General features: G+C 50.4%; 3 protein-coding genes across 4 annotated transcripts; 2 read left to right on the forward strand and 1 right to left on the reverse strand.

Moving 5' to 3' along the window:
* Positions 1-10,001: 10,001 nt before the first annotated feature.
* LOC136461092 (uncharacterized) lies at positions 10,002-10,304 on the forward strand. The gene has a single exon (XM_066460542.1). The coding sequence runs from the start codon at positions 10,002-10,004 to the stop codon at positions 10,302-10,304; it is 303 nt and encodes a 100-aa protein (XP_066316639.1).
* A 4,173-nt stretch (positions 10,305-14,477) lies between these two features.
* Positions 14,478-16,324, reverse strand: LOC136461093 (uncharacterized). Its single transcript, XM_066460543.1, has 4 exons — positions 16,254-16,324; positions 15,783-16,173; positions 14,835-15,078; positions 14,478-14,599 (listed from the first exon to the last, which is right to left on the reverse strand). Exons 1-4 carry the CDS (start codon positions 16,322-16,324, stop codon positions 14,478-14,480), a joined length of 828 nt encoding a protein of 275 aa, XP_066316640.1.
* Positions 16,325-24,302: 7,978 nt separating this feature from the next.
* On the forward strand, positions 24,303-25,853 carry LOC136459270 (basic leucine zipper 23-like). Of its 2 annotated transcripts, XM_066459144.1 has the most exons (3): positions 24,304-24,551; positions 24,638-24,731; positions 24,893-25,853. In XM_066459144.1, exon 3 carries the CDS (start codon positions 24,935-24,937, stop codon positions 25,595-25,597), a length of 663 nt encoding a protein of 220 aa, XP_066315241.1. In that variant the 5' UTR covers positions 24,304-24,551; positions 24,638-24,731; positions 24,893-24,934; the 3' UTR covers positions 25,598-25,853. The 2 variants fall into 2 exon arrangements, with proteins under 2 accessions (XP_066315240.1, XP_066315241.1); XM_066459143.1 differs by having other exon boundaries at positions 24,303-24,551; positions 24,638-25,853.
* Positions 25,854-27,446: the final 1,593 nt, after the last annotated feature.

Here is a 27,446-nt window from a genome sequence, read left to right on the forward strand (position 1 = left end):
TCTTGAGAGGTCCCACTTGATCCAGCCCCCAGCAAGAGAAGGGCTAAGCAGGTGGTATGCAGATGAGGTTGTGGGCTAGCACATGAGCCTGTCTTGCAAACATCTGACAACTTTTGCATCTTCTGACGAGTTCTTCTACGTCTTTCAAAGTGGTTGGCTAGTAAAAACTAGTGCGAAATGCTTTGTCGACTAGTGTTCTTGAAGCGGCGTGATTTCTACAGCAACCTGAGTGTATTTCATCTAGGATTTGTTTGCCTTCTTCAAATGAGACGCATTTTAGGAGTACTCCTGATGATGCAGCTTTTTTGTAGAGCTTGTCTCCTACTAGGACGTAATTCTTGCTTCTACGAATAACTCGTGTGGCTTCCTATTTTTCTGCTGGCAACTTATTCTCTTTCATGTAATCAATAAAAACCTGGGTCCATGAAGTGGTGATTACCAAGGTCTGGTTGTCTTTGGCTGAGATTTTAGGGGATATCTCACCGGGTTGCTTGATAGAGGGAGCTAATAGCTCCTGTATGAATACGCCTGGTGGGACCTTTGCCCTATCTGATCCGAGCTTAGCAAGGACATCCGCTGCAATGTTGGAATCCCATAGGACATGTAGAATTTCTAATCCTTGGAAATGTTTTTCGAGTTTTTGGATTTCAGCATAGTAGGCACCCATGTTTTCTTTGGTGCAATCCCAATCTTTATTGACTTGGTTGATGACTACTACCGAATCACCGTATACGAGTAATCGCTTGATTCCGAGGGTAATTGCCACTCATAGCCCATGGATGAGAGCTTCGTATTCTGCTTCATTATTGGTAGCTTGCCATAATATCTGAAGGACATACTTAAGTTGTTTTCTGTCCAGAGAAATTAGGAGGACACCTGCACCAGCTCCACCTAGCATGAGTGATCCATCAAAATACATCTTCTAATGATCAAGGATGGTGCTTGATATGGGTTGTTGAATTTCTATCTATTTGGCAACAAAATCAGCAAGGGCTTGGGATTTAATTGCTTTCCGTGGGGTGAAATCGATGTTGAGAGCACCGAGTTCAACTGCCCACTTAGATATGCGCCCTGTTGCATCTTTGTTGTGTAAGATGTCTCCTAGTGGGAAATCTGTCACCATGGTAATCTTGTGGCTTTCAAAATAGTGACGAAGCTTGCGTGAAGTGATCAGTAGGGCTTATAGTAGTTTTTGCACATGCGGGTACCGGATTTTTGATTCTGACAGTACTTCACTGATGTAGTATACTGGGAGTTGTACTTTATACGCACGCCCTTCTTCTTCTCTTTCCACTACTATTACCATGCTAACTACAGTAGAAGTTGCCACAATGTATAGCATCATGTCTTCATCTTTCTTTGGAGGTGTTAGGACTGGTGAGGATGTGAGGTATGCCTTAAGTTTCTTGAAAGCTTCATTGGCTTCTTCTGTCCACTCGAACTTGTCTGTCTTCTTTAGCAATTTAAAGAAAGGTAACCCTTTTTTGCCGAGTCTTGAAATGAAATGATTGAGTGCCGCCATGCAGCCTGTTAGTTTTTGTACATCTTTGACACTTCGAGGAGGGCCCATCTCTATTATGGCTTGAATTTGCTTGGCGCTTGCTTCGATTCCGCGATGACTGACCAAGAATCTAAGTAGTTGTCCTGAAGGAACTCCGAATACACACTTGTTTGGGTTCAATTTTCACCTCCATCTTTTCAGATTCTTGAAGGTTTGTTTTAAGTCTTCAATCATTGCATCCGGGTTCTTTGTTTTTACAACCACGTCATCCATGTATGCTTCTACGTTTTCGCCGATCTAATCTCCAAGGCATGTTTGGATAGCTCTTTGGTAAGTGGCTCCAGCATTCTTGAGTCCAAATGATATGGTCTTGTAGCAGTAGGTGCCGAACGGAGTGATGAAAGATGTCTTGCTTTGGTCTTGGTCTTTTAATGTGATCTGGTGATATCTGGAATAGCAGTCCAGAAAGGATAATAGGGCAGATCTTGCTATTGAATCGACTATCTGATCAATGCATGGTAGCCCGAACGGATCTTTTGGGCAGTGTTTGTTGAGATCTGTGTAGTCGACACACATGCGCCACTCGTCCTTATTCTTTTTCTGTACTAGAACTGGGTTTGATAGCCAATCTGGATGAAGGATTTCTCTAATGAATCCGGCTGCCATTGGTTTTATAATTTCCTTTTTAATTGCTGCCTTCTTGTCGGGAGAGAATCATCGTAGTCATTATTTCACAGGCTTGGAGCCTTCATTGATATCAATTCTGTGCTAAGCCAACTCTCTTGGGACCCCTGGCATGTTGGCCGGCTTCCAAGCGAAGATATCTTTGTTGTCTCGAAGAAAGTTGGTGAGCGCGAGTTCCTATTTTGCTGATAGGTGTGCACTGATGGTTGCCATTTTTGAGGGATCACCGGTGCCCAGGTCGATTTGCTTGACGTCGGCTTCTTTTGGTGGTGCTAGGATGCTTGGCTTTTTAGCCGGTATCTCTAGTTCTTCTTGACTTACTTCTACGGCAATAGTGGCTATTTCTTTTCTCCCATCGTTTGCTTGTGCTCTTGCTGCAATTTGAATAGCCTGAACATCATAGTCAAATGCACGCTTTAAATCACTCCAAAGAGAAAGAACACCGTTAGGCCCTGGCATCTTAAGCAATAGGTACGGATAATGCGGTATTGCCATGAATTTTGCTAGTGCCGGGCGCCCGAGGATTGCGTGATATGATGAATCAAAGTCTGTGACTTCAAACTTGATGAACTCTATATCGTAATTTGAGGGAGTTCCAAAGGTAACCGGTAGAGTGATTTGTCCAAGTGGCATTGCTGCCTTGCCGGGTACTATGCCGTAAATAGGTGTGCTTGTTGGTGTGATCATCCCGGTGAGTTATAGTCCCATCTTCCTTAGAGTTTCTAAAAAATGATGTTGAGTCCGACTCCTTCGTCGATTAGTACTTTTGTAACAGTCATACCGGCAATGGTTGGATCTAGAACCAATGGGTAATGGCCTGCATTTCCTACGCTGGTCCATTGGTCTTCTCTTGAAAATTGGATTGGATACTCTGACCAATTGAGATATCTTGGTGTAGCAGGTTCTGCTGCCATGATGGTTCATAATGCTAGTTTTTCTTGATGTTTGCTTCTAGAATCTGGAACCCCAGCAAAGATTACTGCCACTGTTCCCCTAGATTTTTGGAATCCCTTATCTTCAAGGTTGTCTCCTTTTTTCTGATTGTCTTCTTTATTGTTTCCCTTGCTATCTTTTCTAGTGTATCTTTCGTTGAAGATGTAGCAATTTCTGATGGTGTGCTTTTCGTTGGGGTGCAAGGGGCAATGTATGTTCTCAATGTCGTCATATCTTTTAGGCTTGGTAAATTTCTTTGATTTGTCAGCCATTGCTATTGTGTTGTCTGGACCACGCTTTCTCTCCTGATGTCTGCTGTTTCGAGGAATTTGCCTATCCAGGTTGTCTCTGTTGTTTCTATCCGGAAATCTTTCTCGTGTCTTCTCCTCTGCAGTAACCATTTTTCCACTGTTCTTCTGAATTCTTCATTGTTTCTTGGGTTTTCTTTGCAGAAGTCTTGAAATTGCCACCTAGCCATGATTCCATGAGAGAAGGCTTCGATTACTTCTCATTGTGTGATGTCATGTACTTGAGCTCGTAGTTCGCCAAATCGTCGATAGTAATTTCTGAGACTTTCACCTCCTTTTTGCTTGAGTCCTTTTAACTCTACGTGGGTGATTGGATGTGTAATAATTCCTACGAAATTTTCATAGAAAGCTCTTTGCAAGTCTTCCCAATTTCTAATTGATCCTGGATTCAATTTGTCAAACCATTGGAGTGGCATGGTTTCTAGGGCCATGGGAAAGAACAAGGCTTTGATGTCATCGTCTCCTCCAGCCAATTCAATCGATTGTGAGTAAATCCTGAGCCATTGCTTTGGTTTGGTCTTGCCACCATACTTGGAGTGGTTGGACGGCTTGAACTTGTGAGGTAGTCGTATTGAAGCAAGTCTATTCGCAAAACAGGGGAATCTATCATGCGTTCTGGCTTCCGTATATTCTAATTCTGCTCCCCCTTCTTGCCAACTATTGTCTTGGTGAGAGTAGCTCTGCATGGCTGTCCAAGTAGGTGCTTTGCTTCTGGTCTTTCTTGGTTGCTCGACTCGGTTGTTTTGACTGTGATTTCTTCGGCCCTCTCCATTGTGACTTCCAGTTGGTCCAAGTCTTTCGAAAGCAAACTTCCTTTGATTTTGATCTTCCTATTCATGAGATATTGCCCTTCCGTCGTGCGTTTTAAGGACTATTGATCAGAGAAAATCTCAGAGTTGTTCTTGTTTTTCATTGGGATATGAGGTTGCCCTAAGTTCTTCTAGTGCTTCTCGGATCTTATCATAGGGTGTATTTGCTGCTCGTCCTTCTTCAATCTCTCATTCTGATTTTCTTCTATCATACTCGGCTAGGTCTAATTCATATTTGATCCAAGTGCCCTTTCGCTGCTTAGCACGGCGTTGACTTCCTTGTTTCAATTTGTTCTTTCTTTCTCTCGCTTGCCTCTGACTCTCAGTCTCACCATCATGCCCCTAGATAAATGGTGATATGTTGGATTCGGATTCATCTAAAGACCTCACGTCAGGTACTTCTAGGGGGATCAATGGTGATCGAGGACAGCGAATCATGAATATTTCTCTAGCATGAGTTGTTCTATCATCGTCGTTGATTTCTGTACTGCCAGAGCTATTGATAACTTCAGTAGATGTTTCAAGGTCATAGATCGAATCTCCTTGGTAGGGTAGAGTTTTTGTCGTCGTATCGTCGACTAGTTGGGTGTCATCATCCTTAGGAATGGTACCTGGCCAGTGAACGATGTAGTCTTGAGAAGTTATAGTTAGAACGAGACCTTCTTGGGCTCCCTTCAGTGGCATTCTAAGCACCGGATCAAGGAATCCTTCAGGTCGTGTCTGATTAGACGTCGCCATGTTGTGGAGTCTGAACGGAAGAGGACCTGACTTCTTTGAAGTATTCTGAGTGTATTCCGAGTAGTATTCTTGATAGGTTGACGTCATGTTCTGGAGCTTTTTCAGAAAAGAACTCGGTTTTCCGAAAGAACTCGGATAAGACTTTGTCTCGGAAGCTGAACTTGAGTTTGAATCGGATGCGTGAAGTCACAGAATCCAAGTTGGATTAGAAATTACAAGCTATGTGAATCTTTCGGCAAGCTGATCTGTTGTTGTTGTCGAAATGAAAAAGTCCTGATGATAATCTGAATCTTTGAGGAGATGGCCTTGAGCTTGCCATCATTGCCTGCCTCACAGATCCATGAATCGAAGATAAAGATTGATCCCTTCGAGAAGATCTTGTTATTGAGCTCCATCATGCTCTTGGATGTAAAGTCGTCGAAAGCCCCTACCTGGCGCGCCAGCTGTCGCTGTTTGACCACCAATAGCCTACCATGGGGGTACCTAGGGTAGTGTGTTCGAGCTTCAGCATATGCAGAACTCGACGGTTAACGCAAGAGATAGTCGAATTATCCTGGTTCAGGCCCTCGATCGTAGATCGAGTAATAGCCCTACGTCTAGTCGGTGTTAGCCTTTGCGTTGGATTGATTGTAAAGTGTTGTGTTATACAATTGTTGTCTGAACTCCTGATCCAAGGAGCCCTACCCTCCTTTATATAGTCAGGAGGCCAGAGTCCTAGTCGGTTTACAATGAGAGTTCCTAGTAGGATTACAGAATAATACTACTACTAAGATTACAGGGGAAGAATCCTAGTTAGGCGAGTTCTTCTCCCTTCCCTACAGGGTTTCCCGTGGGTCCCGCACCGACACCGCCCCGCTCAAGGCCTCGCCCGAAGGGCCTCGGATGGTCTATCGATTTTCTGCCTCGCTGAAGGCCTCGCACGAAAGGCCTCGGATGGGGAACCGATTCTCCATCTCGCTCGAGGCCCCGTGCGAAAACCTCGGACGAGATGCCAATTCTCCATCTCGCTTGAGGACGGCTTGGCAATAACCCTGTCGCCCCTGCCTCGACCGATCTCCCCGACAGATCATCGCATCTAGTTAATGCGACCAACCACCCCCACGACATCAGTCGGACGATGGCTCGACACTGCAGAGCGGTCGATGGGACGAGAAGTCGCATCAACACCATATCATCTGGGACAGGATAGGGCAAGGGCTACCAGCCGCTGTGCTCAGTACTGTGCCCACAACCGGTGCCTGCACTATGCTATGCTACCTAACCCCTACTCTAGGAACAACATGGCATGGGGAGTCAAGTCTAGGTCACTATAGCCTCGGAATCAGTGTACAGGACCAACTACTCCCTCCAAGCCTCAGCAATCCACTTTAGGATCTTGGCAACCTCGGGATTCGCACTAGCCAAGCCCCCCACGATGGCTTGGCCTCGACACCAACTGAGCCTTGGCTCCTTACGCGGTCAACACACAGTGACCGGCACATCGCCCGCCATGCCCAGTGTCAAGCTATCACTGGAGCTCCCACGTCGCATAGGATCAGGTGTGACCGGCGCGTTGCCCCAGCACTTCAAGGGCAGGACCACTCCATCGACCATGCTACCACAATAACAGGCTATAGGGCTCGGACATGCCGCCTTTGTTCGCACGACGCCACATAGCTAACACATGTATCACCCCTGTCCCCCCTTCAACTATAAAAGGGGGGGACCGGGGCCGCTTTTAGGGGGAGGCACATGAGCACACAAGATGGATACGAACAGGCACGAGCTCATGAGGTAGACAGACTCACTCATGAAAGCGACACTCTGTAACACGCACGCTTCCTCATTACCTGAGATCCACATCTCAAGCAATTCGCGCTGTTCTTCGCAGAGACCTGGGACTCGCTCCCTCTCTCGCCCTGCCTGTAACCCCCTACTACAAGCACTTCGGTGCAAGGAATATAAGATCGATCTCTCAGACTAGACGTAGGGCACCTATTGCCTGAACCAGTATAAATCTTGCGTCTCTTTGCATCACCGTCTGGGATTAGGGGCACATAGTACATTTTTACTAGTTGGTTGAGGGCTCGCCAGTCCAAAACACCGACAGTTGGCGCGCTAGGTAGGGGAACTACTGCATGTCATCTTGGTCATCCCGATAGGTTCTGGATGGCAGACCCCGTGCGACCACTGCGTCTCGGCATGATAATCTAGTTTAGGAGCCTAGAGTTCATGTCTCTAGGACATGAGTATGATATGGTACTCCTCTCACCCTAGGTCCCACTAACCATCGATGACATCATGCCCTAGTAGCCTAGGCGTAGGTGGCGCCTAGGCCATCGCTCTCATCACGCTCACTAGGTATGGCACGGGCAAGACCACCCCGACACCACGCAAGCTCAGGGCGATGCGCCGCGCTCCACCAGTATCCCATGCCTAGCTGTTGGCACGAGATCCCTGGTTGGGGACCTGTCTAGCCTAAGCCTGGACAAGGGTAAGATGCCAGTGGTGTGCGGCGATGCCCCGTCATCAAGCTCTGCCCTGCCATGTCCTGAGGACTCAACTTTGGTGGAGCGAAGCCTGGCGATGGCACCATCCCTGTACCCCTTTGGGTTGAGAAATGCCACCGCCACCTATGCTTCCGCCTACGCTTCCGCTCACACGGAGCCCTTAGGACGCCACCAACACTTCATCCTCGACTTTGACACCACGACTTCAACCCACACCCACGCTGACTCCTTAGAGGAGGACAAGGCGTGGGCCGGAGCGGACTTCTCTAGACTTCATGACCCTGAAGCCATGCACCGCTTCCTAGCCGCGAGCGACTACTGCTTCGGCTACTCCGACTCTGACGACGAAGGAACTTGCGACCCCACCCGTGAGTGCTTCCATGTAGGGCTCAGGATACCGAGCATAGGTGATGAGGACGAGGGGACAGGCTCTCGCTCCCTGGCCCCCTGCGGGGGCGAGTGGCGCTGCACCTCCACGCATCAAGCCCTGAGCCGCGTGGAATGAGAACCCTGCCCCCGAAGGGCCTCGACGCCTGGACCTAGAGCAGCTCCGTGAGCTTCAGGCCAAGGTTGAACAAGACCGACTCCTTCTGCAGCAGCTCCAAGACACTCTCGAGCAAGAGCAGTGGGGTCACGGTGGGGGCAGAGTAGCCTAGCGAAGGGCTCGCGATGTCCACCGCCGCATCAACAACGACGGGGGGACGAGCAATCCCCTATCTTCAATTATGCTAGCCAGAACGTCACAGCCATGGCGATGCTTCTCTGAACGATGCCCGAGCCCTCAACCACGATAGGGCAACGGGACCACGGCGAGCTCCGAGACCTCCTTGAGACCGCTGTGGTGTAGCAGGCCGAGAGCTCCGCCTCGCGATGGCGCGGGGGCACCTTGGAACTACCCGCGACATCGCTTTGGTGGGATAGAGAGGCCTTGGTTCATCCTGAGCCTACTAGGGTGCCAACAGCCAACAGGGCCCCCTCGGTGCACGACCGCCTCGACGCCCGACGTGAGGCGCAAGGTGACCACAATGTGGGCAGCAGGCGTTGGTGCCATGACAACGAGGGGCCCGCCCGAGGCTACCATCCACACCGAGGTGGCCGCTACAATAGTGGGGAGGACCGTAGCCCATCTCTTGAGCCACCTGGCCCTTGAGTCTTTAGCAGAGCCATCCGCGCTGCTCATTTCTCGGCCCAGTTTCGGCAACCGGCCAACCTCATGAAGTACAGCGGTGAGACCAACCCCAAACTTTGGCTGGCCGATTACCGCCTGGCCTGTCAGCTAGGCAGCGCGGACTATGACCTGCTCATCATTCGCAACCTCCCGTTGTTCCTGTCAGACTTAGCGCGAGCCTAGCTTGAACACCTCCCTCCCTCGTAGATCCACGACTGGCGTGACTTGACTAGGGTCTTCGTCGGGAATTTCTAGGGCACATACGTGCACCCCAAGAACTCCTGGGACCTTAAAAGTTGTCGCTAGAAGCCGGGCGAGTCTCTCCGAGACTTCATCCAACGCTTTTCCAAGTAATGCACCAAGTTGCCAAGTGTTGGCGACTCAGAAATTGTCTAGGCTTTCCTCTCTGGCACCACCTGCCGAGACCTGGTCCAAGAGTTAGGCCAGAACGTGCTGACCTTGGTGGCCGCACTCCTCGACATCGCCACCAACTTCGCCTCAGGCGAAGAGGCTATTGGCGCCATTTTCCCCAACAGCGACGCCCAGGGGAAGCGAAAGGACGAGGCCACCGAGGCCTCAGCCTCCCACCTCCCCAAGAAAAAGAAAAAGGATTGCCAGAGGAAGCAGGAGGTCCTTGAGGCTGGCCTGGTCATGGCCGTGGAACACAAGAATCCCCGAGGCCCCAGGGGCCCCGGGCTCTTCGACGACATGCTGAAGAAGCCCTGCCCTTACCACCAGAGCCCGATGAAGCACGCCCTCGAGGAGTGCACCATGCTTCGATGTTACTATGCCAAGCTCAGGCTCCCCAATGACGATGCCAAGAAGAGGGGCGCTGGCGACAGGGATGATAACAAGGACAACGGGTTCCTCGAGGTGCACAATGCCTTCATGATCTTTGGCGGGCCTTCAGCATGCCTCATGGCGTGCCAGCGAAAGAGGGAGCGCCAGGAGGTCTTCTCGATGAAGGTGGCCGCTCCCCGATACCTCAACTGGTCTCAAGAGGTGATCACCTTTGATTGGGATGACCACCCCGATCATGTCCCAAACCCCGGGCAGTACCCACTCATTGTTGACCCCATCATCGGCAACACTCGACTCACTAAGGTATTGATGGACGGAGGCAGCGGCCTCAACATCCTCTACGCCAACACCCTAGAGCTCCTAGAGCTTGACCAATCGCAGCTTCAGGGTGATGCTGTGCCTTTCCACGGCATCATGCCAGAGAAACGCATGTGACCCCTTGGGCGCATCGACTTGCCCATTTGCTTTGGTACTCCCTCCAACTACCGCAAGGAGGTCCTCACCTTCGAAGTGGTTGGGTTCAAAGGGACCTACCACGCCATCCTAGGGCGGCCGTGCTACACCAAGTTCATGGCGGTCCCCAACTACATCTACCTCAAGCTCAAGATGTCGGGTCCCAATGGCGTCATCACTATCGAGTCCACGTACAAGCATGCATACGATTGCAACGTCGAATGCATCGAGTACGCCGAGGCTCTCGTGGAAGCCGAGACCCTCATCGTCAACCTCGACCAGCTTGGTAGCGAGGTGCCTGACTCTAAGCGTTGTGCTGGGACTTTTGAGCCCATGGAGGCCGTCAAGCTCGTCCCGGTCGACCCCACCTGTCCTAATGATCGGGCGCTGAGGATCAGCGCCACCCTCGACATCAAATAGGAAGCCATGCTCATCGACTTTCTTCGCGCGAATGCTGATCTATTCACGTGAAGTCCCTCAGACATGTCGGGCATACCGAGGGAGGTCGCCGAGCACACCTTGGACATCTGAGCCGGTTCCAAACTAGTGAAGCAGCGCCTGCGCCGATTCGATGAGGAAAAGCGTAGGGCCATCGGTGAGGAAGTATAGAAGCTTTTAGCGGCTGGATTCATCAAGGAAGTGTCCCATCTGGAGTGGTTAGCTAATCCTATGTTAGTTAAGAAGAAAAATGGGAAGTGGAGAATGTGCGTAGACTACACCGGTCTAAATAAGGCATGTCCAAAAGCCCTTTTCCCATTACCTCGAATCGACCAAATCATTAACTCCACTGCGGGATGCAAAACCCTATCCTTCCTTAATGTGTATTTCGGTTACCATCAAATCAAGATGAAAGAGTCCGACCAGCTCGTGACTTCTTTCATCACCCCATTTGGCATGTACTGCTACGTGACTATGCCGTTCGGCCTTAGAAATGTAGGGGCCACATACCAGCGATGCATCACTTAGGTCTTTGGCGAGCACATTAGGCGGACCTTCGAGGCCTACGTGGACAACATCGTGGTCAAGTCCAGGAAGGCCAACAATCTCGTCGATGACCTAGAGATAGCCTTCGAATGCCTCAGGGAGAAGGGCATCAAGCTCAACCCCGAGAAGTGCGTCTTCGGGGTCCCCCGGGGCATGCTCTTGGGATTCAAAGTCTCTGAGCGTGGCATTGAGGCCAACCCAGAGAAGGTCTTAGCCGTGACCAACATGGGGCCAATCTAAGACCTCAAGGGAGTACAGAGGGTCATGGGATGCCTCACGGCCCTAAGCCGCTTCATCTCGTGCCTTGGCAAAAAAGGCTTGCCTCTGTACCGCCTCTTGAGAAAATCTAAACGCTTTTCTTGGACTCCCAAGGCCAAAGAAGCCCTCACCAAGCTCAAGGCATTGCTCACCAACCCTCCCATCCTAATACCACCAGCCAGAGGTGAGGCCCTCTTGCTCTACGTCACTGCAACGACCCAAGTGGCCAGCACGGCCGTGGTGGTCGAGAGGCAGGAAGAGGGGCATGCCCTACCCATCCAATGACCTATTTACTTCATTAGCAAAGTACTCTCTGAGACCAAGACACACTACCCCCACATCCAGAAACTAATCTACACCATAGTCTTGGCTCGATGCAAGCTGTGTCGCTACTTCGAGTCCCACCCGGTGACCGTGGTGTCATCTTTCCCTCTAGGAGAGATAATCCATAACTGGGAGGCCTCGGGTCGGATAGCCAAGTGGTCCATCAAACTAATGGGGGAAGCCCTATCTTTTGCACCTTGGAAAGTAATCAAATCTCAGGTCTTGGCCGATTTCATGGCCGAGTGGACCGACACCCAACTGCCACCTGCTCAAGTCCAGGCGGAATGCTGGACCATGTACTTCGACGGGTCCCTGATGAAGACCGGGGCAGGCGTGGGTCTGCTCTTCATCTCACCCCTCAGAGTGCACATGCGCTACATGATTCGGCTCCATTTCGCCGCCTCCAACAACGTAGCCGAGTACGAAGCCCTCGTCAATGGCTTGCAAATCGCCATCGAGCTTGGAATATGGCGCCTCGACGTGCGGGGCGACTCGTACCTCGTCATTGATCAAGTGATGAAGGAGTCGAACTGCCATGACCCTAAAATGGAGGCATACTGCAAGCTGGTATGTCGCCTTGAAGACAAGTTCGATGGTCTCGAACTCAACCACATCACGCGAAAATTCAACGAGGCCGCGGATGAACTGGCAAAGATGGCGTCGACATGAGCCCCGGTCTCCCCGAACATCTTCGCTAGAGATCTCCACAAGCCTTCCATTGATTACGCCTCGGCAGCGGAAGAGGGCCCACTAGTCGAGCCCACCACAGGGCTCAAGGCCCCCTCGGCCGCCGAGACCCTCGTGGCCAAGACCGAGGTCATGGAAGTCAATGAGGAGCCTCCTGAGGCCAACCAGGGCACGGACTGGTGGGTCCCGTTCCTTGATTGCCTCGTTTGAGGAGAGCTCCCTACAGACAGGACCAAGGCCAGATGGCTCACACGGTGAGCCAAAGCTTACATCCTCAGCAATGGTGAGTTGTACAGGCGAAGCCCATCTAGCGTCCTCCAACAATGCATCACCACCGAGGCAGGTCAAGCCCTACTTTGGGACTTGCACGCGGGAGCCTGTGGGCACCATGTGGCACCTCGGATGCTCGTTGGAAATGCTTTCCACCAAAGGTTCTACTGGTCGACGGCAGTTGCTGACGCCACCAAGCTAGTATGCTTCTGCGAGGGATGCCAGTACTATGCGCGGCAAACGCACCTCCCGGCCCAAGCCCTCTAGACCATTCCCATTACATGGCCATTCACCGTATGGGGACTCGACATGGTTGGGCCTCTATAGAAGGCCCCCGGGGGCTACACCCATCTGTTGGTAGTGATCGATAAGTTCTCCAAGTGGATAGAGGCTCGTCCACTCAATCAAATCAAATCCAAGCAAGCGGTGCTGTTCTTCACTGATATCATCCATAGGTTCAGGGTTCCAAACACCATCATCACTGACAATGGGACGCAATTCATCGGCCGCAAGTTCTTGACGTTCTACGATGACCACCACATTTGTGTGGCTTGGTCAGCCATAGGACACCCTAGGACGAACAGCCAAGTAGAACGTGCCAATGACATGATCCTACAAGGCCTCAAGCCAAGAATATACAACCGGTTGAAGAAATTTGGCAAGAAATGGCTTGCCGAACTCCCGTCGGTCATCTGGAGCCTGAGGAACACCCCAAGCCGAGCCATGGGGTTCACACCATTCTTCTTGGTCTATGGAGCTAAGGCTATCCTCCCCACTAACTTGGAGTATGGTTCCCTGAGGCTACAAGCCTACAACGAGCAAAGTAACCGCACTGCCTGCGAAGACGCCCTCAACCAACTAGAGGAAGCCCGAGACGTTGCGCTGCTACATTCGGCCAAGTACCAGCAAGCCCTACGACGCTATAAAGCTCAGCGCGTTCGAAGCCGAGACCTAAAGGTGGGCGACCTGGTGCTGAGGCTAAGGCAGAGCAACAAGGGCCACCACAAGCTGACCCCACCATGGGAAGGATCGTACATCATCGCCCAAGTGCTAAAACCCGGAACCTACAAGCTAGCCAATGAGAAGGGTGAAATCCTCACCAATGCTTGGAACATAGAACAGCTACATCACTTTTACCCTTAAATTTCCAAGCATTGTATACATTGTTTCTCGAAATACAATTAAGAAGCGTTCTTTAGTTGTTCTAATTTTTCGAGAAACCCCCCGAGCCCATCGCAGGCCTTGGCATTACGATAACACCGTAAGGGAGATTCAGCTCTGTCTCTATAGAGGTGCCCACTGCGGGGCTCGAATAGGACACACCTCTGCCACTATAGAACCAAGCCTCCCTTGGGGGCTAGAAGGGGGGACTCCCCCCTAAGCCCCACGCACCATTTTTTAATTGTTTTTCAAAAAAATTTCTACGCCAAACTCTCTAGCGTGCTCTGACAAATTGATTGTAAAAAACCTAAGGACCAAAAGACTATCTCAAGGCCAAAAGGTCGGCCGAGTCATGAGACGGCCTACGCCTCTAGGCTACGGCACTCCCTCACCACCTTTTGCCTGAGGGGCAGCTTAGGCTCTGAGGAAGTTTTTTTGCAAGAAATATGTTCAGAGACGAGACAGAGGGCAGAGGCTCAGAAATACAATAAAAAACAATTAAGAAGCGTAGATGCACGATTACTTTAAAAAAGGCCTCGATGGCCACCAGTGTTATGATACGGTAACGTAATCCTTAATCTATTTACATGGCCTCTTGGGCCCAGGTCAAGGTGTAGGGTCTCCAGCATCGGCAGACGGTGTGGGAGGGATCACCTCCTCTTCGAACAGCTTGGCCAGCGCCGTGCCGGGGCCCTCAGCCACCTCCATCAGCTTCATGACCTCCTCATCGGCCTCCTCGTCATCCTCGGCCAGGACGTAGCCATCGCTGATGGCCTTGAGGTCAACGCCGACGTAGTGCGAGGCGACAATGGCTAGGGCATGCTTGACGCCCATGTGCAGCGCCCCTCGGAGTCGCTCGTGCACTTGGGCGCTCAACGTGATTAAGCGGATCCCAAGGGAGCTGCCAGACTAGACCCCCTCAACCTCCAGGGCCTCATAGGCGGTACGGGCAGCGCTCCACAGCGCGTTTTGCCTCTCGATCTTAGCCTCGAGCACCACCTGCACCACGACGAAAGCCTCCTTCTCCAACCCTGTGCCAAGAAAATAAGCCAAACAGGGGCAAAGGACCACATGACTCACCCTCGGCTTTCTCTTTCCAGCGCTGGGCCTTGACCCGAGAGGCCTTGGCTTTCTCCTTCTAGCCCTAGACCTCGACTTGAGAAGCCTCGGCTGCCCTAGAACCCTCTGCCTCTAGCTCTGCATCACACCAGGGAGTTAGGGGTCGAACACAAGAAAAACAAGTAAAACAAGGGGAACATGACTCACCATCGACCTTTCCCTTCCAGGCCATGGCCTCGGTCCGGGAGGCCTTGGCCACCTTGAGGGCCTTCGCCAGGGCACCTTTTGTCAGCAGGTGCGCACCCTGCTCCGTCCCTAGCTGCCCAGCAAGGGCCTTGGTGGAGGCCGTCGCTTCTTTAGCCCGGGACCTAAAGGTGTTCCGATCGCTGGCCACCCGGGTCAGCTCCTCCTCTAGCTCCTTGACCCGTGCTGCCAAAGAGGCCACCTGCTCCTACGCCGTGGCTGCCTCAGCCTTCATATCGGCACAGCGAAGGCGGAGGTCCACCACGGCCGTGCTCTGTTCCGACAGAAGCTTGTTGGCATCGGCGAGCAAGCCTTTCTACCACTGGAGCTGGTCCCAAACGTCCCTCTCCCATCGGAGGAACAATGACTTCCCAAGGGACCAGGTCTTGAGCTCCTAGAGAGACAGAATAGGGGTCATGCACTACGAGAAAACTCAGAAAAAGACGACACCGCATGAGAAAAGAAGGCGTGTACCTAGGCGACCCCGGGTAGATCATTGGCCATGACGGACAGCGCTGTCCGCAGTGACCGCTCCACCAGCTGGCGGTATTGCTCAAAGGTGTCCCAATGCCCCCCTCGGCCGTGTCCTCAAGGGCGAACAGAGGCTCCCCCTCAGGGTCGTCCCGGCTCTGCCACAAGACACGCGGGTGATCCTACCCGCGGGGCTTGAGTTGCACCCGCACGAGGGCCGAGCTTCCCTCGCTAGAGGTTGGAGTAGGCTGCTCCACGGTGCTGGCCGCCTTGGCATCCGCCATCTCCTTCTCTCAGGAAGTATTGTCAGAGGAGACCGAATGGATCTCCACTTCCCGAGCGCTCTCCTGCGGCGGTGGCGGGCCTTGGATCGGGGGGCAGCATTGAAGCTTGCCCCACCCCCATCTCCATTTCCTAGGCCACCAACTTTGCCATGCTCACGCCAGCCTCCATCGCCCCGGCCTTGGTGGTCTCAGGGGCTCCGGCCTCTGCCACCACAGCCTCGATGGTCCTAGGCACCTCGGCCTCCGTTGCCTCGGCCTCGGAGGTCCGAGGGGCCTTGACCTCGGTGGCCTGGGCGACTGAAGGCACCTTGGCTCCAGTCGACTCATGGTCCTCAGCCTCGCGAGGCATAGGCTCCTCCTCCGCTTGCTCCATGGCTGCCTCGGCCGCCTCTCCTTGGGCGTCTGGCTCCTTCGGGTCAGCCCTGGCCGAGGCTACGCCATGCTGCTTGGCAGTTTGTGCCTCCGTCACCCATTGGGCGGTGGAGCCGGCGCTCACCTTGAGCGCCTTATGTTGTGCCAGGGTAGGCACTTCCACGTGACGCTTCCGGCTAGAGGTGCAGATTCACAAGTTCAGCATGCGGCCAAGGGATGAGCGGGAGGTACTGCAACTCCATGACAAAACACTCACCTCGAGCAGGGATGCAACCGCTTCAGCACAGTGACCCTCCTCTGCAACAACAGTGGCAGCGGCGGTGGCATGACCTCTGTATCTGCCGGTGCCGGCCGGTCCTCGCCGGACTCCGGTGCCCCCTCAACCCTCTGTGGGGGCAGTTACATCGCCCCCACCACTGCCTACTCCACCTTTGCCATCGAGACCACTGAGCTGACAGTGCGCTTCCCTAACACCCTTTCCTCAAGCGTGTCGGCCTTGGCCTCGGGGCGTGCGGTTGCCGGCCCCGAGGCGTCCTATCCTCCTCCTCCTGGAAGCACCGGGGTGCTCAACGATGCCCCGAGCACTGTCTCCCTGATGTCAGGGAGATGGTCCAGGGGACCCTGCCCCATCTCGCTCTCGTCATCTTCGCCCGCAGAGTCCGTCGACAGCGACGGCGACGGAGACGCCTCCACTGGGAGACCCTCCTGCCTCTGCTACCGATGGCATTCTCCAGCTCTTCGCGCTCAAGGATCTTCCTCTTATGCTTTGCCCCCTCGGCATCCTTCCACTTCTTCTATGCCTCGGCGTGCGCCCGGTTCACCGCCCGCCGCTCTACGTCCTCAGGAACGAGCGGTGGGGAGGCTCACACGTCCCTCATCCCCTGCGGGGACGGCGAATACAAATAAGGGACCAGAAAATGGTGAGGAACAAGGAGGCCCTGGGGGCCGCAACAGCGTGTGACTTACCAGAGAAAGGTACCCCCGTGATGGGCGCATCGCGAATGGGGTCAGACCGCCAATCTTCAGCCGCCCCTCCACCGTCTCTCTCACCCGACGAAGAATCTCCTCATCAGAGAGGGCGGAGGCGGACATCCGGATGCCCTCGATCGGCTCATCTGTTCTCATCTCAAACAGGCACTGCCGCTAAGCCATCAGCGGTAGCACCCTCCGGCAGTGGAAGGCAGCCACGACCACAGCCACCATAAGGCTACGGTTCCGCAGCCTCTCTAGCCCATCTAGGAGCGGCTGTAGTTTGGGCTGATCCTCCTTTGGGACGCCATACCTCCACTTCACTAGATAGCTCTCCACGATCCACCCAGTGTAGGTGGGAAGTCCATCATCGTCGTTGTGGAGGTAGAACCAGCTGGTGTACCAGTGGCGATTGGTTGACGCGAGCTAGGCCGGGATGTAAAGGTGCTGCCGGTCCTGGCGCACTTAGAGAGTGCAGCCGCCGGCCCTCACCGCCTTCCTTGTGCCCGTCATGCCCGTTGGCTTGGTGGTATGCCTCGCTCGAAAGAGGTGGAGCCATAGCTCCCAATGGGGGGCAATCTCCAGGTACCCCTCGCAGACGGAGATGAAGATGGCTGCCTGTGCGATGGAGTTGGGGTTGAAGTTGTGGAGCTCCATGCCATAGTAGTGCGGGAGCGCCCGCATGAACCGGTCCACCGGTAGGCTGAGACCACGCTCATGAAAGGACACGAAGCTCACAATGTAGCCATCATGTGGCCTCAGCTCCGGCTCGCCCAACGGAGCAATTCACTCTAGCCTGTTGGGGTCGGTAACTGGATGGAGAAGGTCGTCATCGATGAGCAACTGGAGCGTCTCCATGGATACATCGGACCGACCCCAAGGATCTGCCTCAATGATAATTGCGATGGCCATGAGTGCGGTGGAGAATGCAACTACAGCGGTAAGCCTCTCTCTCTCGCTCTCTCTCTCTCTCTCGCCCTTCTCCCTTCTTCTCCCTGGCACTATCTATCCCTAGCAATGGCTCGAGGGTAGCAAAAGCAAGGGCAGGCAAGGTAAGGAGGAGAGGGGTGAGGCTCATCACGTATTTATGTAGGAAGGGGGCAAAGCAGATGGGCGATGAAATCGAGAAAGTTTCCCTTAGATCTAGCACAGTTAATCTAGATCCGATTTAACCGCCCACGTACCCACCTTTTCCTTATTAATCGTGTGGACAGTTATGTCACATCCACTGACATAGTGTCACGTCCGACCGTAGCAGCGGTAGGTGTCATTTTGCCTCCCCGAGAAAACTGCCTCAAAAGGCGTGCCTGCCGTTGTTAAGCCGATAGGGGGGAGGAGATATCCCCCATCCGATTCCTTTCTGACAAAGGAACTGGACACCGAGCCCGTTATGGTCTAGGGGTTCGAAGGCTAGGCCCCCGAGGGTTTCGACAGCTGCCCCAGGGCAACAGAGTCAGGGATGACTACAGGCGAGCCCATATAGGGCCGAGGCCCAAGCAAGCGAAACACTTGGGATGCCCTAAGTCATGTCTGAGACCGACAGGGAGGTCTCCAAATGGGATCCCACTGTAGGGAGGCACCGAGCCACTGGGGCCCATCGAATGGCCCCGGCACCCATTAGAGAAGCCCTCTGGTACTCTTGGAGTGTGTCTTTGGACTGCTAGCCGACCCCTATCGAATGGGGCATGGGCCTCCACTCGAACTTACCCGATAACAACTCACCGGAAGTGTCACCGCTCGCGCCCACCGAGGGTAGCCTAGCATATTCCACCCCTCCTTCTGAATGAAAAGGATGCGCGAGGGTCGCACAAAAAGCCAGGGGAACCCCTGATGGCACTCTCGCTCTGTGCAGAGGCTAGAGGGCTCTTCCTGCAAACTTGCCGAGACCCAGCGACCTAGGCTCGCACGCGAGGGCTCGGCAAACAACCCCTCCTTCTGAACGAAAAGGAAGCGCGAGGGTCGCACAAAAAGCCAGGGGAACCCCTAACGGCACTCTCGCTCCATGTAGAGGCTAGGGGGCTCTTCCTGCAAACTTGCCGAGACCCAGCGACCTAGGCTCGCACGCGAGGGCTCGACAAACAACTCCTCCATCCGAACAAAAAGGACGCGCGAGGGTCACATGAAAAGCCAGGGGAACCCCTGATCACCCTCTCACTCCGTGCAGAGGCTTGGGGGCTCTTCCTACAACCATGCCAAAGACAAGCAACCCGAACTCATAGGGAAAACACGATAAAGGGCACCGAGCCCGTTACGGTCTAGGTGTTCGAGGGCTGGGCCCCCAAGGGTTTCGATAGCCGCACCAGGGCAATAGAGTTAGGGATGACTATGGGTGAGCCTGTACATGGCCGAGGCCCGAGCAAGCGACTGCTCAGGATTCACTAAGTCGTGTCCAAGACCGGTAGGGAGGTCTCCGAATGGGATCCCACCATAAGGAGGCATCGAGCCAAATGGCCCTGGCACCCACTAGAGAAGCCCTCTAGTACTCTTGGAGTGCGTCTTTGGACTGCTAGCCAACCCCTATTGAATGGGGCATGGGCCTCCACTCGGGCTTATCCGATAACAGCTCACCGAAGGTGTCACTACTCGCGCCCACCGAGGGTAGCATGGCACCCTCCACCTCTCCTTTCGAACGAAAAGGATGCATGAGGGCCGTACAAAAAAGACAGGGAAATCCCTGATCGTCCTCTTGCTCCGAGCAGAGGCTTAGGGGCTCTTTCTACAACCAAACTGAGGCTCAGCGACCTAAACTCGCACTCATGGGCTCGGCAAATGCAATAAAACCCCTCGCACAACGTAAGAAAAGCCCCTGAAGGAATCAATCCATTCCTTTAGGGCCTTGGAGGCTACACCCGACGGGTGCGCTCGCGCGCACCCACCAAGGCCTTGAGTATGAAACACCATCCCGCTAGGAGCTGCCGTGAGCCAAGTCTCGTCAAAACCTCAGGAAGAGCGTTCACACTCTCCCTGAGGCTCGGGGGCTACTGTCGGGTACTATAGAAAGAGGTCCCCTAAGCAACAACCGAAAAAATCGCTTAGACCCCATCAAAATCAATACCAAAAGACAAACTATTGGCTAACCCCCAGCCTTGACTGAGGCCACCGACTCTCTGCCCCGCTTAAGGCCTCACCCGAAGGGCCTCGGACGGTCTACCGATTTTCCGCCTCGCTCAAGGCCTCGCACGAAAGGCCTTAGACGGGGAACCGATTCTCCATCTTGTTCGAGGCCCCGCGCGAAAAGCCTTGGACGAGATGCCGATTCTCCGTCTCGCTCGAGGCCAGCTCAACAATAACCCTGTCGCCCTGCCTCGACCGATCTCCCCGACAGAGCGTCACGTCTAGTTAATGCGACCAACCACCCCCGCGACATCAACCGGATGATGGCTTGACACTGTAGAGTGGCCGATGGGACGGGAAGTCGCATCAACACCATACCATCTAGGACAGGATAGGGCAGGGGCTACCGGCCGCTGTGCTCGGTACTGTGCCCACGACCAGTGCTCGCACTACGCTATGCTACCTAACCCCTACTCCAAGAACAACGCGGCATGGGGAGTCAAGTCCGGGTCACTATAGCCTCGAAATCAGTGTACAGGACCAACTGCTCCCTCCAAGCCTCGGTAATCCACTTCAGGATCTCGGCAACCTCAAGATTCGCACCCACTGAGCCCCCCACGATGGCTCGGCCTCGGCACCAACTGAGCCTCGGCTCCTTACGCGATCAACACACAGTGACCGACACATCGCTCGCCATGCCCTGCGTCAAGCTATCACTAGAGCTCCCACGTCGCACAGGATCGGGTGTGACTGGCGCATCGCCCCAGCACTTCAAGGGCAGGACCACTCCATCGACCATGCTGCCACAGTAATAGGCTACAGGGCTCGGACATGCCGCCTCTGTTCGCACGATGCCGCATAGCTAACACATGTATCACCCCTGTCCCCCCTTCAACTATAAAAGGGAGGAACCGGGGCCACTTTTAGGGGGAGGCACACAAGCACACAAGATGGATACGAACAGGCACGAGCTCACGGGGTAGACAGACTCACTCACTCACAAAAGTGACACTCTATAACACACACGCTTCCTCGTTGCCTGAGATCCACATCTCAAGCAATTCACGCCGCTCTTCGCAGAGACCTGGGACTTGCTCCCTCTCTCGCCCTGCTTGTAACCCCCTACTACAAGCACTTTGGTGCAAGGAATACAAGATCGATATCTCAGACTGGACGTAGGGCACCTATTGCCTGAACCAGTATAAACGTTGCGTCTCTTTGCATCATCGTTCGGGATTAGGGGCACACAGTACATTTTTACTAGTTGGTTGAGGGCTCGCCAGTCCAAAACATCGACAATTAAGTAAATGAACAATTAGGCCTATTCTTGCCGACTAAAAGGCCTTAGGGAAGGTGATATTTTGTCACCAATCGTGTTCAACATTTTACGGTGGACATGTTAGCCATTATTGTCTAGAGCTAAAGGGGAAGAATAGGTTAAAGGGGTTATTTTACACCTAGTAGAAGATAGCTTGTTTGTCTTGTGGTATGAGGATGACATAATTATTTTTATGGACCATGCTATTAAACATGCAAAGAATATGAGCAGTTATCGGGTTTAAAAATTAACTTTCACTGAACTATTTTGCTTTGTCAAGCGAAGGAATATGAGTACCAATACCTAGTTCTCTTCCGATGCAAATGGGTTGTTACCCTTTAGGTGGTGTTTGGATATTGGGTTATAGGGGGGTGGGATAGGGAAATAAGAGATGATGGATAACTCATCCGTTGTTTGGTTTTATGGAAAAGGAAATAGAGAGGGATAGGGAAAGGGATATGCCATCCCATCGATGGAGGTGGGTTATGAGCGGGTTACGATCTCCTCGCACGTGCGCTGGTGGAACCTTCCCGAGCTTGGAGAAGAACAGCAGCCATAGGGTGGGGATAGGATTTTCTATTTATTTTTTAAAGCCTGTGGGCCCCACTAAACCCAAACCCAAACCCAAACCTAGCTAACCCAAAGAACGGATTGGCTTTAAATCTTATTTCTCAATCCATAACCCATACCTCCTAATTTCCGTTTCCCTTTCCCCCTCACCATCCAAGCGTCACCTTAGGTATTTGGATATTCCAAAATGCACTTTATGAAGTTACAAAGCAAAGACCAAAAAGGCAACTGAGGAATACATTGAGAGAAAAACTAAGTAGTTGGAAGAGAAAATTTTTATCTTGTGGGGTAGGTTAAAGCTAATAAATAGTGTCCTTTTCGGTCTTCCGATGTCCGTGTTATCTTTTTTTAAGTCCCAAGCGAAGTACTTAAAATGATTGAATACTTAAGATCAAGTTTTTTTTTTCTGGCATGATGATTAACTTAAGAATAAATATGAACAAGCCAAATGGAATATATTTGATCAACCAAAAGAATACATCAAGTTAGGCTTTTGTCTAATTTTATTCTTTAACTACAAAGCCATCTAACTTTGACACCTCAACTATCGAAACCATTTTATTTTGACCCTAGAGCCATCTCAAAACCACTAACCACCTCAGGGAGTCAAAATTGAACGATTTGATAGTTGACGTGCTAAAATTATATAAAGACAAGAGTTGATAGGCAAAAAATAGATTTAATCAAGTGCTTTAAATTTACCTATTGATAAATATTTGTATGTATTAAACTATTTATCTATACTTTATTGGATTTTTATCATAAAAAGAAGTTTTAGAATTATCATAAATTAAACTTTGGTACCAAGTTTTTCAAAAAATACAATCTATCACATTGATTTGGGTTATTTCTCCATTCGAGTTTGATCGAACAATTCAAAAACTTTGAGTTCTAAAACATCAGAACTTCAAACAAAATTTTAGGACAATAAATAATTTCAAATGAAATAGTCTCCAACTATAAAGTTGTTAATCTCTTAGAAATCTACAAGTTTAGTTTTGGCCATTACTCTATCCGGGTTCATTCGAACAATTAGAAAAATAAATTAAAAAAATGAGAAATTCAAACATGAAGACCTTAAATGGTTTAAAGTAAAAAAAGTCATCGGCTACAAAGTTGTACATCTCATCAAGATCTACGAGTTTGGTTTTGGTCATTTCTCCATTTAAGTTTGTTCGAACAATTCAAAAAAAATTAATTTCAAAATATGAGAATTTCAAACTGAATTTTGGGACGTAGTTGAAATAGTCAACAATTACAAAGTTGTATATCTCATCAATATCTATAAGTTTGGTTTTGGTCATTTTCTCCATCCGAGTTCGTTCGAAGAATTCAAAAAAATTGAATTTAAAATATGATAACTTCAAGTGAAATTTCAGGACTGTAAATGTTTTTGAACGAAAAAAATCATCATCTACAAAGTTGTATGTCTCATTGAGATCTACGACTTTGATATTAGTCATTTCTCCGACCGAATTTTTTTTGAACAATTAAAAAATGAATTTCAAAATATGAGAACTTCAAACTTATAGATTATATTTTAAATATATTCGGATTCGTACTCAAAATAAAATATCCAGTATATAAAAATCCAAAAAAGAGTACATATATATTTAATACATATAAGTATTTATCAATAAGTAAACTTAATATATAAATTTTTCATATATATCTAAAAAAACTAAAATACTTGATTAAGTTCCTTTTGTCTAACTTTAGCACCTCAACTATCAAAACCACTCAATTTTAACCCCGGGGCGGGTTTGATTGGTTTTGAGATTGCTCTGAGGTCAAAATTAAACAGTTGTGATAGTTGAGATGTCAAAGTTAGACAGTTTTGTTATTGATGATTAAATAAAAATAGATAAAATCAAGAGTTAAGGGGTCAAGAGTGGACTTAATCTTAACAAATAACCGTCATGTTTTATAGCACTACTTTAGCAGTATTTTTCATTGAACGAATAATATTTTTTCTCTCACAATAAATCAGCATAAGCAACAATATAAGTCAAATTTCAGCGAAACAAACAGGGTCACGAGTCTCGGTTCTAGGATACACAGACCACCGTCGTGTCATGTTATGATCATTGGGAAACAAAATCTAACAGGCTAGAAACAGAGTTTATTTGGATTTGTGATAATTTGGAAAGAAAAGGAAAAAATGTTACATGAAAATTAGTGCATTAATACAAAGTTCCCGCCACACTGCTGACGTTAACATTTGTCGAAGATCTTTTATTAGTCAACTTGCTCGAATGCTGGCTGAATCCACCGGGCCAAATATTGCAAACCAAAATGAATAGGAAGAGAATAGTGTCACGAACTAGGGATGCGCTCACAGCTCACTTTCTATCCTCTCGGCCGCACCCGATCCGATAACGTCACTCTCCTAGCCTCGCCGCTCCCTTGCTCTCTCTGTTCCTGAGGTTCTCCTCCCACCGAGATTCCGGAAAGAAAAGGAAAAAGGTGAGCAAACGCCAAGAATAAAAAGATTGGCCGAGAGGCGAGAGGAGACGAACCGAAAGTGAAACGGCCAAGAGGACGCCTTCTTGCAAGGAGCAGCTTGTCTCGGGAGGTCGTTCCCTCGGTTCCGCCGCTTCCTCCTACATCAAGATGAGATTTTGATGCGGTTCGGCAGACTGGGTATTTTCTTCTTCGAACAAGTTCATTCTCTTGGTTTAATCTGTTATATTAGATAATAATGATCCGGGTGCTGATCACTTATGCAGAAGGTTTTCGTCCTGGTTGGGATATTGTGAGGCTCTGCTATTTAGTGCCTAGAGTTGTCCATATGTTCATGCTCCTGGCCACCATGAATATTTGGTACTTGCATGTTCTCTTGACTATACAATCATTAACCAGTAATCTAGGGGTTACTTGAATTTTTCAGCTACCGAAAAAGCTCAAATTTCTTTCGATTTTGTTGGAACTTAAAAATTCTTGAGTTGTTGAAGTGCTTTGGCACCTCTGTTCAACTTGCCCAGTTAACCATAGAGGAAGAATTTTACTGGCACCTTTTGTCACAAATGGACGACGGAGTAGACCTTCCAAGCCACCACCTTCTGTTACCACACCCTGAGATCTCCCATGGATTCGACGATTTCTTCAAGAGTACAGCTGCATGTACTCATACACACACCTGCAATCCGCCGGGTCCATCGGCCGCTATGCATATCCACACATGCCTCCACACGCACAGGCAGGTCATAGCCTCTAGCGAAGAGCTGAGGACGCCTCGAAAACCTCTCGGAAACAGAGAGGCTGTGCGTAAGTACCGGGAGAAGAAGAAAGCACACGCGGCCTTCCTAGAGGAGGAGGTCAAGAAGCTGCGCGCCACCAACCAGCAGCTGCTGAGGAGACTGCAGAGGCATGCAGCACTTGAGGCTGAGGTGGCGAGGTTAAGAGGCCTCTTGTTTGATGTGCAAGGCAAGATCGATGCAGAGATCGGTGCCTTCCCGTTCCAAAAGCATCGGAGCTTTGGTTCTGTTATCTGCACAGACCCTAGTCTTTGCTTTATTAATGATGATGATGCAGAGGTTGCAGGCCGGGAAGAGAGCTCCGGGCCAACAAATTTTGATTTTGAGATCGATGAAAGTGGCAGTATCTCACGTGAACTCGATATTCCTGAAGTGATTAATTCCATGGATGCTGCTGCAAGCTTGGTGAACTCAGCCTCTTTGGCTGAGTGAATGACTTTGGCCAAGCTGCTTTTGACCATTTTCAGATACATCCCAGCTTGGTTTGCTTGATGTTGTTATCTAGTTGGTATAATGTTGTTACTTATACCCTAGTTTTGAATAATTGGTTGCTATATGGGCAGGTTTGTGAAGTTGATGATATACCCTGTCTAGAAGCCTGCTGGATGTAAGTTCTAATTCTACTTGTAACTGCTCAGTGTGTACTGTGCTTATCTGATACTAGTATATGGAGGAAGTTCTATTCTGTGTTCTGCTGGATTTTTTTTTTGAAAGTAAAGGCTCTGGGTTAAGAAGGAAAAGGAGGTTTATGTACAATGGCACCTACAGTGCCTAAGAAGATTTTTTTTTATTTTTAACACTTTTTGTAAACTAATTTTAAAACTGATATTGTTATTTTTTTTTTCAAAACTAACACTTTTGACCGCGCCTATTTCCCTGGCGCGGCGAAACGTCTGTGCCGCGCCATGCATGGTGGCGCGGCGAGAGGGATGACGTGTCGACGACCGGGGCGCTGACCGGTGACGTGGCAGGGTCTGCCGCGCCACCGATCTTGGTGTGGAAAGGAGGGGATGATTTGACGGGTTGCAATAATGCTGCTTCTATTACCACCAGCACCAACACTAGCACTAGGGAGCCGGCCAGGACTGATGTGACTTTTTGTAGAAGCAGTCAAAGAGCAACGCGTTGAAAGCAAATGTGTCTCTGATAAATGCCTTTTCTCTAGGCGTGTGACGTCTATCCTACCACTGCACAGAGACAAAAAAAAATTGACCCTACCACTGCACAGAGACAAAAAAAAATTGACGTGACCTTGATATGACCCTACAAGAAAAAGTTGCATACTTAAACCTTGGGTTGGGAAACACAATAGCTTGAGTACATCTAATCCTACGTGGATGATAACTTTTATGTGAGGCAGTCAATACTGTATGCCTCTATTGCGCTTGCCCTAATGGATCAACGGATCACAGTGCTTGAGTGCTACGGAGTACACAAGTGATTCAGGGGGTGTACACACGCAAAAAAGAGATTGAGGGGCCCTCCAGCCTTTAGTGCGCGAAAAACGCGCAGTATCACCGAACGCGCACGCGTGCGCGTAACCTAATTTTTTAGAAAAAAAATTAGAAAAATATATGAACACCTTGGTTTAAACCCTGGCGGATAGCATCCCACTAGACTATCCTACCCCTAGACCATATGCCCATTCGCTATAGCATAGTTTTTTCACTATAGAAAATTTGTGGGCAATCTGAGCCTAACCAACTTTACCCATAGGATGGTCATGGACAAGATTGTTCTGGGCCAAAAACAACTCCCCTTTTTTCAGCTCAGCCCAGCCTGGTCCAAAGTCTAAAAAAGATGCATGGGCCATTGGGTTTGGTATTTTCGGGCTTGGTCGGGTTTGTCGGGCTAGGCTACTGCAACAAGCCTACTGGAGAGCCCCTCAATCTCTTCTTTGCGTGTGTACACCCTCTCAATCACTTGTGTACCCCGTAGCACTCAATCACTGTGATCTGTTGATCCATTAGGGCAAGCGCAATGGAGGCATACAGTATTGACTAGCTCACATAAAAGTTATCATCCACGTAGGATTAGGGGGTGTTTGATTGCTCCTCCTAAATTTTAGTCATTGTCCCATCGGATGTTTGGACACATGCATGGAGTATTAAATATAGACTAATTACAAAACTAATTGCATAGTTTACAACTAATTTACGAGACGAATCTTTTAAGCCTAATTAGTCCATGATTTGACAATGTGGTGCTACAATAAACATGTGCTAACGGCAGATTAATTAGGCTTAATAAATTCGTCTCGTGGAGTACTGACGGATTCTGT

This window comes from Miscanthus floridulus, chromosome 6 (genome assembly GCF_019320115.1).
Source record: "Miscanthus floridulus cultivar M001 chromosome 6, ASM1932011v1, whole genome shotgun sequence".
NCBI classification, from domain to species: domain Eukaryota; kingdom Viridiplantae; phylum Streptophyta; class Magnoliopsida; order Poales; family Poaceae; genus Miscanthus; species Miscanthus floridulus.